Raw genomic sequence first — 12,985 nt, forward strand, 5'->3', positions numbered from 1 at the left:
ATAGGAAGCCACAGAAAATTGGCTCAGAGAAAAGAAGGATGTCATTTGATTTCCACTGGGCTTCATCAACTGAGCTGTTATTCTGGGGTCATGCTGAGTGATAGTACTCACTGGTGGGATTTTTCCCCCTAATAGCCCTTCCTTGCTGTCTCTGCTAAACAGAGATGGAAGCCTTGGAGTGCTACTGTGGCAGGAAAATATTTTCTCTGAACCAATTCTTACTGCATTCCAAATAGAGTATGACCATTGAATGTGGTGGAAGAGCAGGATGCCTTCCCCATTTTAATCAACCTCCCAGAAGAAAACAGTCACTGTTCAGATCCTTATAAGAAGTCTTGGTTTAATTAAGAAAAGTCAACATGGAAATAACATTTCTTTTCTTATCAGTGATAACATGGCTTAGTTTTTAAAGGGGAAGTTTTGTATATCAAACTGAAATTTCACATCAAGTCCTATGACTTGTAGTCTAAAAGCTTGACATGGAATGATATGGGCATTCATACTTTCAGTCATTCATGTAGTCAGTGGACAGACATTTGTTGAGTGTTATCTCTAAACCCAAGTTAAGTGGACACTGGTAGAGTTTTAGGGGAAAAAAATGAGGTGGTTACATTTCCACTGGGGAGATAAAATAGGCACACACATTCACACAGAGAATCGCCATAGAAGCTATATAAACATAAGTAGGGGCTGACATTTGGCCCAAGGATAATAAATTGTTTCTCAGATGAGACTAGCCTTCCTTTTTTGCTTTTAATGAGTAAAATAAAGGAGGAGGAGAGAAATAAAGACACTTCAGTGGTGGCTGTTTACTCAAAGAGATCTTTATAATGAGGCAGCTAAGGCCCAGTAGGCTAAGCACTAGCCTAAGTTAATCAATGGCACAGCTGTAGTTCCAACTGTGAGTTTCTAAAACAGATATGTTTTCCCTCTGCAAAGGGTTGAGTGCACTCTGTTTCTCGTGTAGATGCATCATTTTACCATTGTCTTCTCCCTGTGGTGGTCTTTGTCAGTCAAAGACAGAAAGATGAGAAGGTTGTTCCTGAAGTAGACACTGTCAGCATTTATGAACATGCCTGACTCATACTAACAAACTACCAAGCACATGGTAGGGGCCGTCCAAACCCACCACTGAAGACTTCAGCCCTGACTCCTTAGAAGATTTTGCATGACACCCTGTAATAATTTCTTCCTGCCCTTTTTATCTGGTTCCTACTTGGGCATAAGAATTAGACCACAAAGCAAATCAAGCTCACAACTAGATTGTCTCTCACTGTAAAAAAGGCACTTGTATAAATCCTCTTAAATAAATTCTTGGATAGTATTCTATTTGTGGAGACAGTTACAAATTGCTTCATTCCTAAGTATATTATGAGTTAAGTAAATAAATTGGTTGAAAACTATTTATCTCACAACTTGGCATATAGTAAATGCTAAAATTGTCCTTTAAAAAAATATCTTTGTAACATGCTTCAATTTATCTACATTGTTAGAAAGACCCAGTTGTGGCGTGCTTTAAAGTGGTATAAAGTGAAAACTGAAATTCACAAGCCTGGTTCTTATTACAGACCTTGTTATTTCAGGCATCAAATATTAACTTTGAAATTCAGACTCACCTTCATAGGTATACCTTCTCTATAGGAAAAAAAAATGAAGTCAATTACAACAATGCCTATCATGCACACACGGCCATTCGTGCCTATTCTCTCTGTCCTATAACATAGCCTGTATGCTCTCACCTCCTGATCTACCATCTGTCTTCTCCCAGATCCCCCTCAAGTCCCCACACAGTTGGAAGACATCAGGGCCTTGCTCTTAGCCACTGGACCGAACCTTCCTTCAGTGCTGATGTCTCCTCTGGGAACACAGCTGGTCCTGGATCCTGGGAATTCAGCTCTCCTTGGTGAGTCCAACCCTCTGGAACATTGGGCAAAAATCCAGGGCTGGACAGGATTTATGGATGGGTGACTGCCTGCAGGTGGGAGGGGGCAGCAGTGGGGGGTGGCCAACAGGAAATCACTAAATTGCCTACAGAATCCAGACTCACCAGTGGAAACTTGGCTGACTTTCCACACGAGGTGAGTGCGGCTCTCAGTCTGGACTCCAGTTTGTCTGGATTCCAATATGGCCCCTCTTGGGCTGATGCCACGGCCCAGACCCTCTCCTTCAGGGGGACTCATTGAACTCTGAGAATGGGGTAGCAGTGAAGAACCCTCTAACCTCCTACTCTGAAACAGCTAGAATCAGCTTTTAAAGACAAAGCTATAGTGTTAGCATCCTAGAAGCCAGCAATTTTGCCCAGGCCAGCTCTCTGTGCAGAGTCTACAGCCAGCCCAGACAGACTTCCCAAGGCTAAACCTCCCTGTTAGCAAGCACTGGGGACCAAGCTATTCCTACATAACTGGTACCATCCAATAGCAGAGTCTTTTGCCTGCATCTGAGTTCTGGGCTCCTCCCTCTGGAATCATGGCCTGGGGCCTGGGAAAGACAGGGCTATGCATATAAGAAGAGAACAGAAAATATATGGGAAATCTGTTTGCCTTTCTCTTGATTATGCTGTGGACCTAGAACTTAACACTGGTCAAGAAGAAAAATCAACGCTTTTAACCACTTTTATTTTTAAACCTATAAAATAGAGAAATTCTTTACACTGTATGCCCCTGAATGTTGATAACAGTAGCTAGAATTACTCTCTTGGCTCAAAGTTTAAAGTTCCTCTGTTCTTCCACCCAGAAGTTTAGCAGTCACACTGGTAACTATTTATCAGAGTGGCCAAGGGCCTTAGTCACTTTAGAATTAGAGAGCAGAAAGATGTCTTTCAATTTCCATTGTCATCTGCAATTCATGAGGAGTCATTACACCTTATCAGCAGATGAAAATGCTCCTGTCTTCTCTATTTCTGGTCTTGGGAAAGGTAAGACATCAATTAAATTAGCAAGTAGCCCTTATTTCCCACTACATGTTTCTAAATGCATGAAAAGTTTGGCATTGTGTTTTTCCATATCCCACTGACCGGAAGCCACACAGCTTTAAATTTCAGTTTCTTGGCTTACTGATGATAAACTTACTCCAAATTACATGTGCATTGTAAACATCTTTGTTTTAGAATCCTTGTTATCCTGTTGTTAGTTATAGCTCAGTACCTAACAAAGTACATAGTAATTGCTGATCTTTAAGCTGAATAACTCTTTTGAGTCATTCAGGTACCATTCCACGTGCAAGAAAGGTTCATTGACTCATACCTTTCCGTGATAGCTGGAATTTCTTTCTCCTTTATTCTGAAATAATATTTTTGTCTCCTTTTAGCCATGGGCAATAAGGATTTATTGTGCTTGCTGCTGCATTCCATTGCTGGTTTATGATGCTTTGTTACCTTAGGCTGGTATTTAAATCTAACAGTTAAGACACCTTAATATCCCAGTCTACATCCAGACTGCTCCATTTGAAGGAGACAGTGAACCAGTGTTCATAGAGTCCCTGAGTCTAACAGCCTAGGCAAACGTCAGTGCTGCCCCAGTACTGTAGACCTAAGGGAACTCTGTGTGCAGCTGTGGAGATAAATTAAGGTTTGGAAATTGTGTCAAATATCAGGACTCTGAGAACTGGGTTTCCACAGACCAGAGTCTCCAAGATGCTATAGAAATGTGTGGTAAAGAATAAATGGGATTCAGATAGGCAAAATGCTGGAGAATGAACACTCAGGGTTTAAAAAGAAAGAAGAAAAAAATGGTGTCATGAATCCTGAGAAGAAATGTGCAAGATATTTATTAGGGATCCTTCTGGAAAAAAAAAACTATACAACTCCTTTGCTTTGAGCCTGATGATGAGCAGCTGGACTGGAATAAAATCCCGAAGATAAGCAAAACTCAGCCAGAGTTCAACTCAGCAATTATGATATCCTCTGTCCATCTTGAGCTTCTCCTGCTATTGACTCCCTCAGATTTGTTCATCCATTTCCAACTGGACAGGTTCCCACCCTTGGCTCCTCTGGCTGGGCCCTCTGTTGCAAGAAACAATCCAGGAAGGCAGTTTTGCACTAAGTTCCTAAGCAATTAAAACAGTAAGGCACAAATTAAGGAGCATCTTGAATTCTAGGCTTAAAAAAAGTAGATATACTATGATAAGATACTAAGATGAATACTTAAAAATTTTTAATTTTTGTATTGTATGTGTGGTTGTATACATATGCACATGCATGAGGTCAGATCCCTTGGAACTGGAAGTATAGGAAGTTGTAATCCACCAGACATGGATGCTGAGAATCAAACTCAGATCTTCATCAAAAGAGGTGAGCATGCTTAAGCACTGAGCCACCTGCCCAGCTCCTAGCTTTGGTTTACAAGAGGATGATGTAGTAAAAGAAATATTCTAGATGAATCCACCCAGTACTCTGAATGATTGATCTTATTCTAAGGGTCACATATTCTATTAAGTATTCCTCATCCCTAATTATGATGCCTTTGTCACTCAGCACAGGCACTACCTTAATATCCAAGCCTGATCCACTTGATTTTGTAGATGAAAGCCATTTGCCAACCCTGTTGTAGCCAGCAAGTGGTTAGACTCAAGTATTTCTTGGTGTATGTGGCTAACTGCCTGTAACCTAAAAATGTACTGTGGTACCATGTGGCTCTGTGGCACAGGAGCAATGGTTCCTGAACTTTGATTCTCCTGTTTCACTAGAGGAAGGGGAGAAGGGAGATTCAAGAGTCTTAAAAGCCATGTCTCAGAGCTAGCTCTTACTCATTGAGTCTTAAGTGTTGAGATTCCAAAGGGTGGGTGATCTAGTTCCAGAAATGGCCGATTTAGTTATATGACCCACTGAAATCCAGATCACTTCAAGCCACAGCTGGAGCTGATGGAATCGCACTGGAGTGGGTCCTCTTGGCTTCACTCTCCATGAGTGTAAAGTGGAAGTTTAAGACTCACATAAGTCCCTTACTGCTGTTCAGTCCTGGCTGTGGGTTAGGTATGGAAACTGTACCCAAGTCTGTGCTGACAAAGGATTCAGCCTACCTGATCCACTGCCCTGGGCAAAGCAAGCACTACTTTTTTTGCAACTTGATGATAGTTATCCCTTCTGCAGGGGCCTCAAGGGTAGGACAGCTTCTCTAGAAGGCAGAGCCAGTCCTGTGCCACCACCACCTTTGGTCCAGCCCTAAAGCAGTACCCTACAGGCTCCATTTGCAGAGCAGAAATATCGCAGCCCTTCCCAAGGCATCTAAACTGTCTTGTAACTTGGAGTGAAATGTTTTTAGAAGGACCACCAAGGTCAATCGTATTCATTTATAGAGTAGTAGCATTGATTTTGTTCTTTATAACTTTTGTTGGGGTTTTAATTATCATAGCAATACGTCTTCATTGTAGGACAAGTAGAAATCAAATCAAAATGAAGAAAGAAAAGAATATCTAATAACCCAACCCTGAGGTAATCAGTGCTAATACCTTTGTCTTAAACATCAGTGTAGATCCTTTGTATATTTTATCTAAAGTTAAATATATTCTGCATGCTGGCTTTATGGTTTTAATCACTTGGTAATGTCCAACAAACATCTTTCTGTGTCTCTGAAACTTTTCTATAATTTCATTTTTCATGGATGCATTGGCAAAAGATGCTATGTCTTATTAAATCGATCCTCTGATGGATTTTGTGTTCTTTTTAGTCTTTTCATTATTTTTTTAAATGTATTGATTTTTTTTTTATATCCTCATGAGACCCTTATTTACTTAGGATCCATTCCTAGTGGTAGATGTATTATGTCAAAGCCTCATACTGTTTGGGCTTACTATTTATTATCAAATTTGCCCCCATAAAAATCATGTCCCTCTTATATACCTACCAGAACTGAATAAGAGAAAGGTCCCACACCCTACATGAGTTATAATCAGTAGTTTTTACATTTACCACTGTAATTGTGAACACAATGGCATAAAATACATTATTTATAAGTACATTCTTATTTTTAATTCCTTTTGCGATTTAATAAAATTGTCAGTCTCCTAATTTCATTTAGGAATTGCTCATTCATGTCATCTGTTCATTTATGACAGCTATTCTTCTTATTGACTTACAGGACACATATTTCTATTTGTTTAACCATTTGATTGACATGAAACAAGTCACACATAGTCTGAAACAGGAAATGCTACCACAGCCAGTGACTGAATATATGGTATTCCCCAGTTACCTTTCACCCCCTTGGTTTTTGTTTGTCGTGTTCTTGCCTTTCTGGATTTGCTCTTTTTGTTCCCCTACCCCTTCACAATCACTTCTTGCAATCTTGTTCTTTCCTACCTCTCCCACCTCAGCTAACCACTGATCAGCTTTCTATCAATCAGAGTAGACAATTGCATTGTCCACAGTGTTGGATAAAGTGAGCAATACCATTGGGAATTTGACTTGATGCTGCTTTTTCTTTTTTGCCGGAGCTGAGGACCGAACCCAGGGCCTTGCACTTGCTAGGCAAGCACTCTACCACTGAGCTAAATCCCCAACCCCGATGCTGCTTTTTTATTTTGACAGTTTCATGTGTATATATGAAGTACTGTAATCACACACACACACACACACACACACACACACACACACAGACAGAGAGAGAGAGAGAGAGAGAGAGAGAGAGAGAGAGAGAGAAATATCCTTTTTTTTTTCAGTATATCTTATTTAGATTCACAGCCTAAGTATGAGCATCATAGAATTGACTCTTATGTTTTCGCCAGACCCTTTAATACATACAGTTCATGCTGTGTCATCCCCAATCATTAAATCATTTGACCCCTAGAGGGGTTTGTGACCCACAGGTTGAGAACCATTGCTCTAAGGCGAGTCTTTTGTGAGTAAACAAACTTAAACTCCACAGACCTCACAAGCATCGCTGCTGAAGGCACGTGACCTGGTCCCCCGGGAGCCATTTTCTCATGCCCGATGATTTTACAATGAGCAGGGAGAGCTGTGACTAGTCCATCGGCAGTGTTCCGAGCCCTTCTCCCCTGCAAGGCTCCAGCACACACCCAGGCCGGACCGCAGCCTCACAGCACCACTAGTATGCTCTCGGGTGCAGTAGCATCAGATAGAGCCCATGTGCAGTTCTGTGTCTCAGAGCCTGTCAGGTGCCAAGTCCAAGGCCCACAGGCTGTGCTCAGACGGTTATGTTTCCACGCTGATCACCTGCACATGGTCGCAGTTTCTGGACATTCATTTCTCTGCTGAGAACTACAAAGCTCAGCTGGCCCAAGACCTCTGTTAAGAACAGTGGTGACCCATAATCTCCTCCTAAAAGGTGAATGTTTCTTTCCCTGGGACTGATTTAAAACTGGGCCACTCCAGTAAACAATGTCACACTAGTGGGTAATGCAAGCGTGGAACATACAGGACCCAGAGCTGGAGTCTACCGATGGAGCTCACTGTGTTCATGTATAAACACCCCAAAGTAAAAGGATATGTCAGAAAACAGTTTAGTATGGGGAAGGAGGTTGCCAGCTACTATCAGGTAGCCAGAGAGGACCTCTTAAGAACATGACCCATGAGAACATGTGCAATGAGCTACTGAGCACTGCGCATGTCTGCTAGAATCGATGCTGCATGCCTCCCCAGCACAGGCAGGACGTGCCTCGAGTGCTCCAGGAACAACAAAGAGGCCAGAGTGGCTGGAGTGGAGGTGCAGAGAGAAGAAATGGGAGACGGAGGTTGGGGAACCAACCAGATAGGCAAGAAGGCAGAGGGCAAATTTTGTAAGGCCTTGTAAATGGTCACATTAAAACAACAGAGGAAGAAAATCTATAAATGTCCAGTTTATAAACTGTCTCAATATTGCATTGAGCATCTTGAGCTTTTCCAGGACTAGGCAAAGGCAGGCAGAAGTGATGTCTTTTATTGGAAGCCATGTGGCCAACTGCATGCTGCATAGCTCACTCCAGTAAACCAGAGGCTTATCAGGCTGGCTCTGGTACAAGCCAATATTGCTGATTTAATTTGACTCACATGTGTTGGGCACCTGCTCGCCTACCTGGCCTGAAGCTTCAACAGGCATGTGTCTAACCATTTTCTACCTCTAGTAATAGGGGCCCAAATGGATGATAGAACCACCTGGGAAATTTAAAACTAGTCCAACAAAGACCAATTAAGCTAGAATCTTGGGGAGGTGGAGCTAAGGATCAGTACTTTTAAATAAATTATTCTCCAGGTCAAATGGCTTTCCAAAGTCACTTCCCCATTCCTTACTACATGCCTAGAGTTGGGAAATGGAATGTGTCACCATTTAGAATAGTCTAACTTAGCATACATACCATTTCTTTGCTGTTCAGATCTAACTCTGCAGGTGTCCTCCCAACCTGGTCTTGTCTCATACAATAATTCCATTTCTGTTAAATTTCCCCCTGATCTTTGCCATTATCTTGAGCTTTCTGTGACTTCTTTGCCTGAAAGACACTTTCTTGACCTCAGGCTAAATCCTATAGGTCTTTGAGACTCAGCTCATGGCCTCTATGAAGTCTCCTTTGAGTACCCCAGCCTGGAGTGAACACTCTCCACCCATCTCCTAAGTACCTGCTCTACACCAAGGTTGGGCAAACATTTTCTATAAGGGAATATATAGGAACTGTTTTAGGCACTGTATCTGCCCCTGTTGCCTCTACTCTACCTTGAAATTATAGAGTGATTTTACTACCTTATGCAGCAAGTAAACTAATGGGTGTAGTTATAGCCCATAATAGTAAAGCTGTCTTTTCCAAAGCAAGGATCAAAGCCATAGTTTGCCAAGCCTGCTCTAGGTCACTGGTAGAACACTTAGTATTACTAGAGATATTTCATGTCTTGCTTCCATATCCTAGGGAGAAAAGACGCTGCATAGCCTGTCTCCAGCAATTTAAAACAGTTTAAAGCAGAGCCTTGACTTAGTAGTCCTCTTGAGTCACTTCCATCCCCCAGTTCTATTCTGATTGCAGCTTTTTCATCTGCCCTACACACTTCCACCCTCATGCATAAAAGCGCACTTCCTGTTTCCCAATGTAGGCTACATCAGGCACTTCCTAACGCCCTTTCTAAGGAAATGTACACTGTGACATCAGTGAGTGTCCTAGGCCACATCTGTTGGGAAACCAGTTTTCATCACAATCCTTTGGAAGACTAAGATCATCACCACTTCCTCTCCAAAGATAGCTGTGAGAACAAGTCCTGAAGGGCAAAGGTTAGGTAGACATTAATTCACAATGGGGACCCACCCTGTAGGTGTCAGGGAAAGTGAAGCAGAGGAAGGGCAGGGCAGCCTGGAGGGCAGGACCAGCATCCTTGATGAGGAAAGCTAATGCAAGAAGACGTTTACCCTGAGCCTCTTCAAAGAGCAGTGGGCATCCGTTTCCTCATGTATATTGAGAGGCTGAGATTTCATGTCACCGGGATGACATATTTTGTTTTCTAACATGTTGTCCACAAGGAGAATATTCTTTGCTATGAAGACGAAAGGCCAGTGGGTTGTGGCTGTTCACAGCCCATGTTTATTTACCTTCATCTTTTTTTTTTTTAAGGTAAAATCTGAAGTGGAGAGTAGAGATGCATAGGGACTACATGAAGCTCAACAGCACATATCGTGTAAAACTAAATACCTTTTCCTTTTTCAGAGGGTATTTATGGGGAGGCCATGGGAAGAACTACAGCATCTTCAGACTGGAGTACACATCCATAAATACAAAGACTCCGGAGCATAAGCGACACTTCAAATAGCTAGAGCAAGGCAGTAAATATCCCTGCTTGCCACTGTTCCGGGACATAGCAAGCATCCAGGCATGGACTTATTTTAAGAGTCTAGATAATCAGGAAATGGGGACCTTGAGAAAATTCACTCACACTTGCTCCTGCCCTTTCTTGGCACCAAGACAGAATTCCCAAGCCAGTGCCCTCCCTAGCATACCCGACAGGAATGATGTGAATGAGTCTGGTGTCCCTGAAATAGACAGGTACAGAAAGTCCTGGGAAAATAAGGAACTCTACACTTACCCTAATAAATCCTTCCTCACCATGAAATGGCTCTTGAAGATCCCCCTCGGGTTCTGTGCCCCTCTGTGTCTGTGTGGTGCTAGAGTGGCAGTTTTATGGCAGCTGTAGAGCCCAGAGGCAGACTATAGACGAGAAAGGGCAGGATTGTGTCCCAGGCTTGTTACAATCTGTAGAAGGAGAGACAGGCTCTCCTGCCTCGGTTCTCAGCCAGCTTTGTAGGGGAAAAGGCACCTCCATTGGAAGACCCATTTCCAACCCTACAGCATCTGGTGCCTCATTGATACATAACCAACCCAGCCCACAGACTTGACTCTAGTGAGGGTTAAATAAGAAGCTATGTGCAATGCGCCTAGGTTAGTGCTCAGTACAAAAGTGAAAGCTAATCTGAGTTCATTTTTGCTAAGAGCACTTCTCTTGCTACAAAATCTTAAATTTTAGGGACAGCTGCTGGCTGCCATCTCAAGTGTTAAGAAATATCTCAGAAGATGGGTGCCTTATTAGAGGGCTTGTGTGTGGTACCTTCTGGGTGGGATCATAGAGGTACTGACCCAGGTGTGCCCCCGACATGAAAGAACTTCTCATATAGAAAGATCTGCCCAAGAGTGATGATGAGAGAGAGTAGTGTAATAGGAGGAGACAAGAGTGGTAAACAGCTGCTCCAAAAATTAGTAATAAGAGAGCAAGCCTCAGTCCTCTCAGGAAGGCCTCTTGCCCTCTATCCATTAACGCCCATGCTGCCTAAGAGAGCCATTCCTGTGCACTCCAGAGCCTAGCGCAGTGATCAGAGCAAGCTGTAAAACCAACATGCTTGGCTACACTACCTGAATAACCTTGGCAAATCATGCCAGCCTTCCTGCCTTGGAAAACTGAAGATGGATGGCTGCATAACCTTCCAGACTTGTTGAAAGGAGTAAATATAGTATTTTAAAGATTACAGTAGTGTCTTAGTACACAGTACCTACCCAGTTCCTGTAGGTCACCACTGTATTGTTCTTGTTCCTTCCCTTCTTGAAGGAGCAGAGTGGGGAAAGCTAAGACTATTGAAGTCAAGAAATGTGGTGGCCAGGTCCTAGCAGCGGGGATAAAGAGGGTGGTAGATGCAGTCGGGCCTTGGTCAGCCTACTTTTACACATCTCACATTGTTCTTATCTCTATAACTGTTTGCTTGTTCATCTTACTTACTTTTTAGTCAAGTTCTCTTTAAAGTTCCAGCTTATCTCAGATAAAATAATCAAGAGCTCTGAGCCACTACCCAGCCAAAAGGGTAAAGCAGACATGACTAGTTCTCTGGTCAAATCACAACACCTTTCTGACTCTTCCCTTCCCACTAGTAAAATGGGGCAGCAACCTCCATCTCAGATTTGGTTTGAGAACTGAATGAGATAAGCATACTAAATACATTTTTTGCAAGCTCTAAACTTACACTCTCTAAAACTTATTGGCTGCCTTTTTCTTTAAGAAGCAAGAATGACCACAAAATAGAGCTCCTAGGATCCCAAGAAAAGGGCCAAACTCTGAGAGATTCTAGACACTTATGATGCTCTTCTAGCTAAAAAACAGTTTCTTCTCATTCCTTGCCTCACATTGGAATAGAGAGAGAGTTTTCTCTATAAGGGTCCTTGGGGAAATAAGATGCAGTCTGCCGTGGAGAAAGTCATCTGAGAAGACTTTGTGAAGAAATAGGAGCTACATAGCATCAAGAAGGATCTATAGGATTAGATAGGCCAAAAAAGCATAGGTGGGAATTGGAACCACACACACACACACACACACACACACACACACATAAACACACACACACACACACAAAAACATAAACACACACACACACACATACACAAACACACACACACACACACACACACACATAAACACACACACACACACACACACACACACACACACACACACACACATACACACACACATAAACACACACACACACACACATACACACACACACACACACACACATACACACACACACACACACACACACACACACACACACACCTCCTGGAGAGCCATGAAGATGTGAATAAAGCAAAGAACACATTCCAATTTTAAATTCCACACTGGGCCTCTGGAGTCCAGAGCCTTGATTCCTTTTTGTGTGTGCAAATAATTGATGTTCATGGAAGTATAACTCAGCAGAACTTGATCAGCAGAGTTGGACACCCAATTCGTACATTCTGGTGAGGGCAGAGATAACATAGACTCCTTGGCACACAGAGCTGTGCAAAAGACATTTGTGGGATTGAACCATATTTCCAGCTTTTAGTCATTTGATTTTGCATATTCCATACACATGCTTTGCACTGAAATTTGATGGGTAGTGGAGGGGATGGAAATTCTTCCTGATACCTTTCTCTCAACTACCTGGTGCAGTTCTCCCCCTTGGGGAGAGGAGGTGACAGGGTTTCCAGTGCTCTGCCTTTTAATGTGCTGTGTTTATAGTTTGGAGATGTGGAGTTGGCTAATATTGTAGAAATTGGGTGAGTTTCGTCTCTTACATAATCAGGTTCTGTCTACTATACAGCAGGAGAAATACTACCCAGTTTCCACCTTATCTGTACTCCTTTACATCTTCTGGGTAAATGGAAATCATCTCACCACACATACACTCCCTAACTTCCTTCTCTGCCCATCACTGGACCTGTAATTGCACAATCCTGGGAGCCTCCTCAAATATTAAGGCCTCTAGAATTTAAAATATATTATTTAAAGGGGCTGAAGTTGTAGTTTAACTTAACTATTTTTATTTCAAAAAGGCACTTTGCAGACACATAAGAGACTGGCAACGTTCTAAGTAACCAGGTAGTTAAGAGAAAGATACCAGGAAGAATTTCCATCCCCTCCACTACCCATCAAATTTCAATGCAAAGCATGTGTATGGAATATGCAAAATCAAATGACTAAAAGCTGGAAATATGGTTCAATCCCACAAATGTCTTTTGCACAACTCTGTGTGCCAAGGAGTCTATGTTGTCTGTG

General features: G+C 42.4%; 1 protein-coding gene across 4 annotated transcripts in view; it reads left to right on the forward strand.

The window, feature by feature from the left end:
- Adamtsl1 (ADAMTS like 1) overlaps positions 1-12,985 on the forward strand; it is a 392,521-nt gene that overhangs the window by 347,206 nt on the left and 32,330 nt on the right. For all 4 annotated transcript variants that reach the window (XM_036178884.1, XM_036178887.1, XM_036178883.1 and 1 more), the window contains one exon: positions 1,769-1,903. In XM_036178884.1, coding sequence (XP_036034777.1) covers positions 1,769-1,903 — 135 coding nt within the window. The remainder of the gene's footprint in view (positions 1-1,768; positions 1,904-12,985) is intronic.

This window comes from Onychomys torridus, chromosome 2 (assembly GCF_903995425.1).
Source record: "Onychomys torridus chromosome 2, mOncTor1.1, whole genome shotgun sequence".
Classification (NCBI taxonomy): Eukaryota; Metazoa; Chordata; class Mammalia; order Rodentia; family Cricetidae; genus Onychomys; species Onychomys torridus.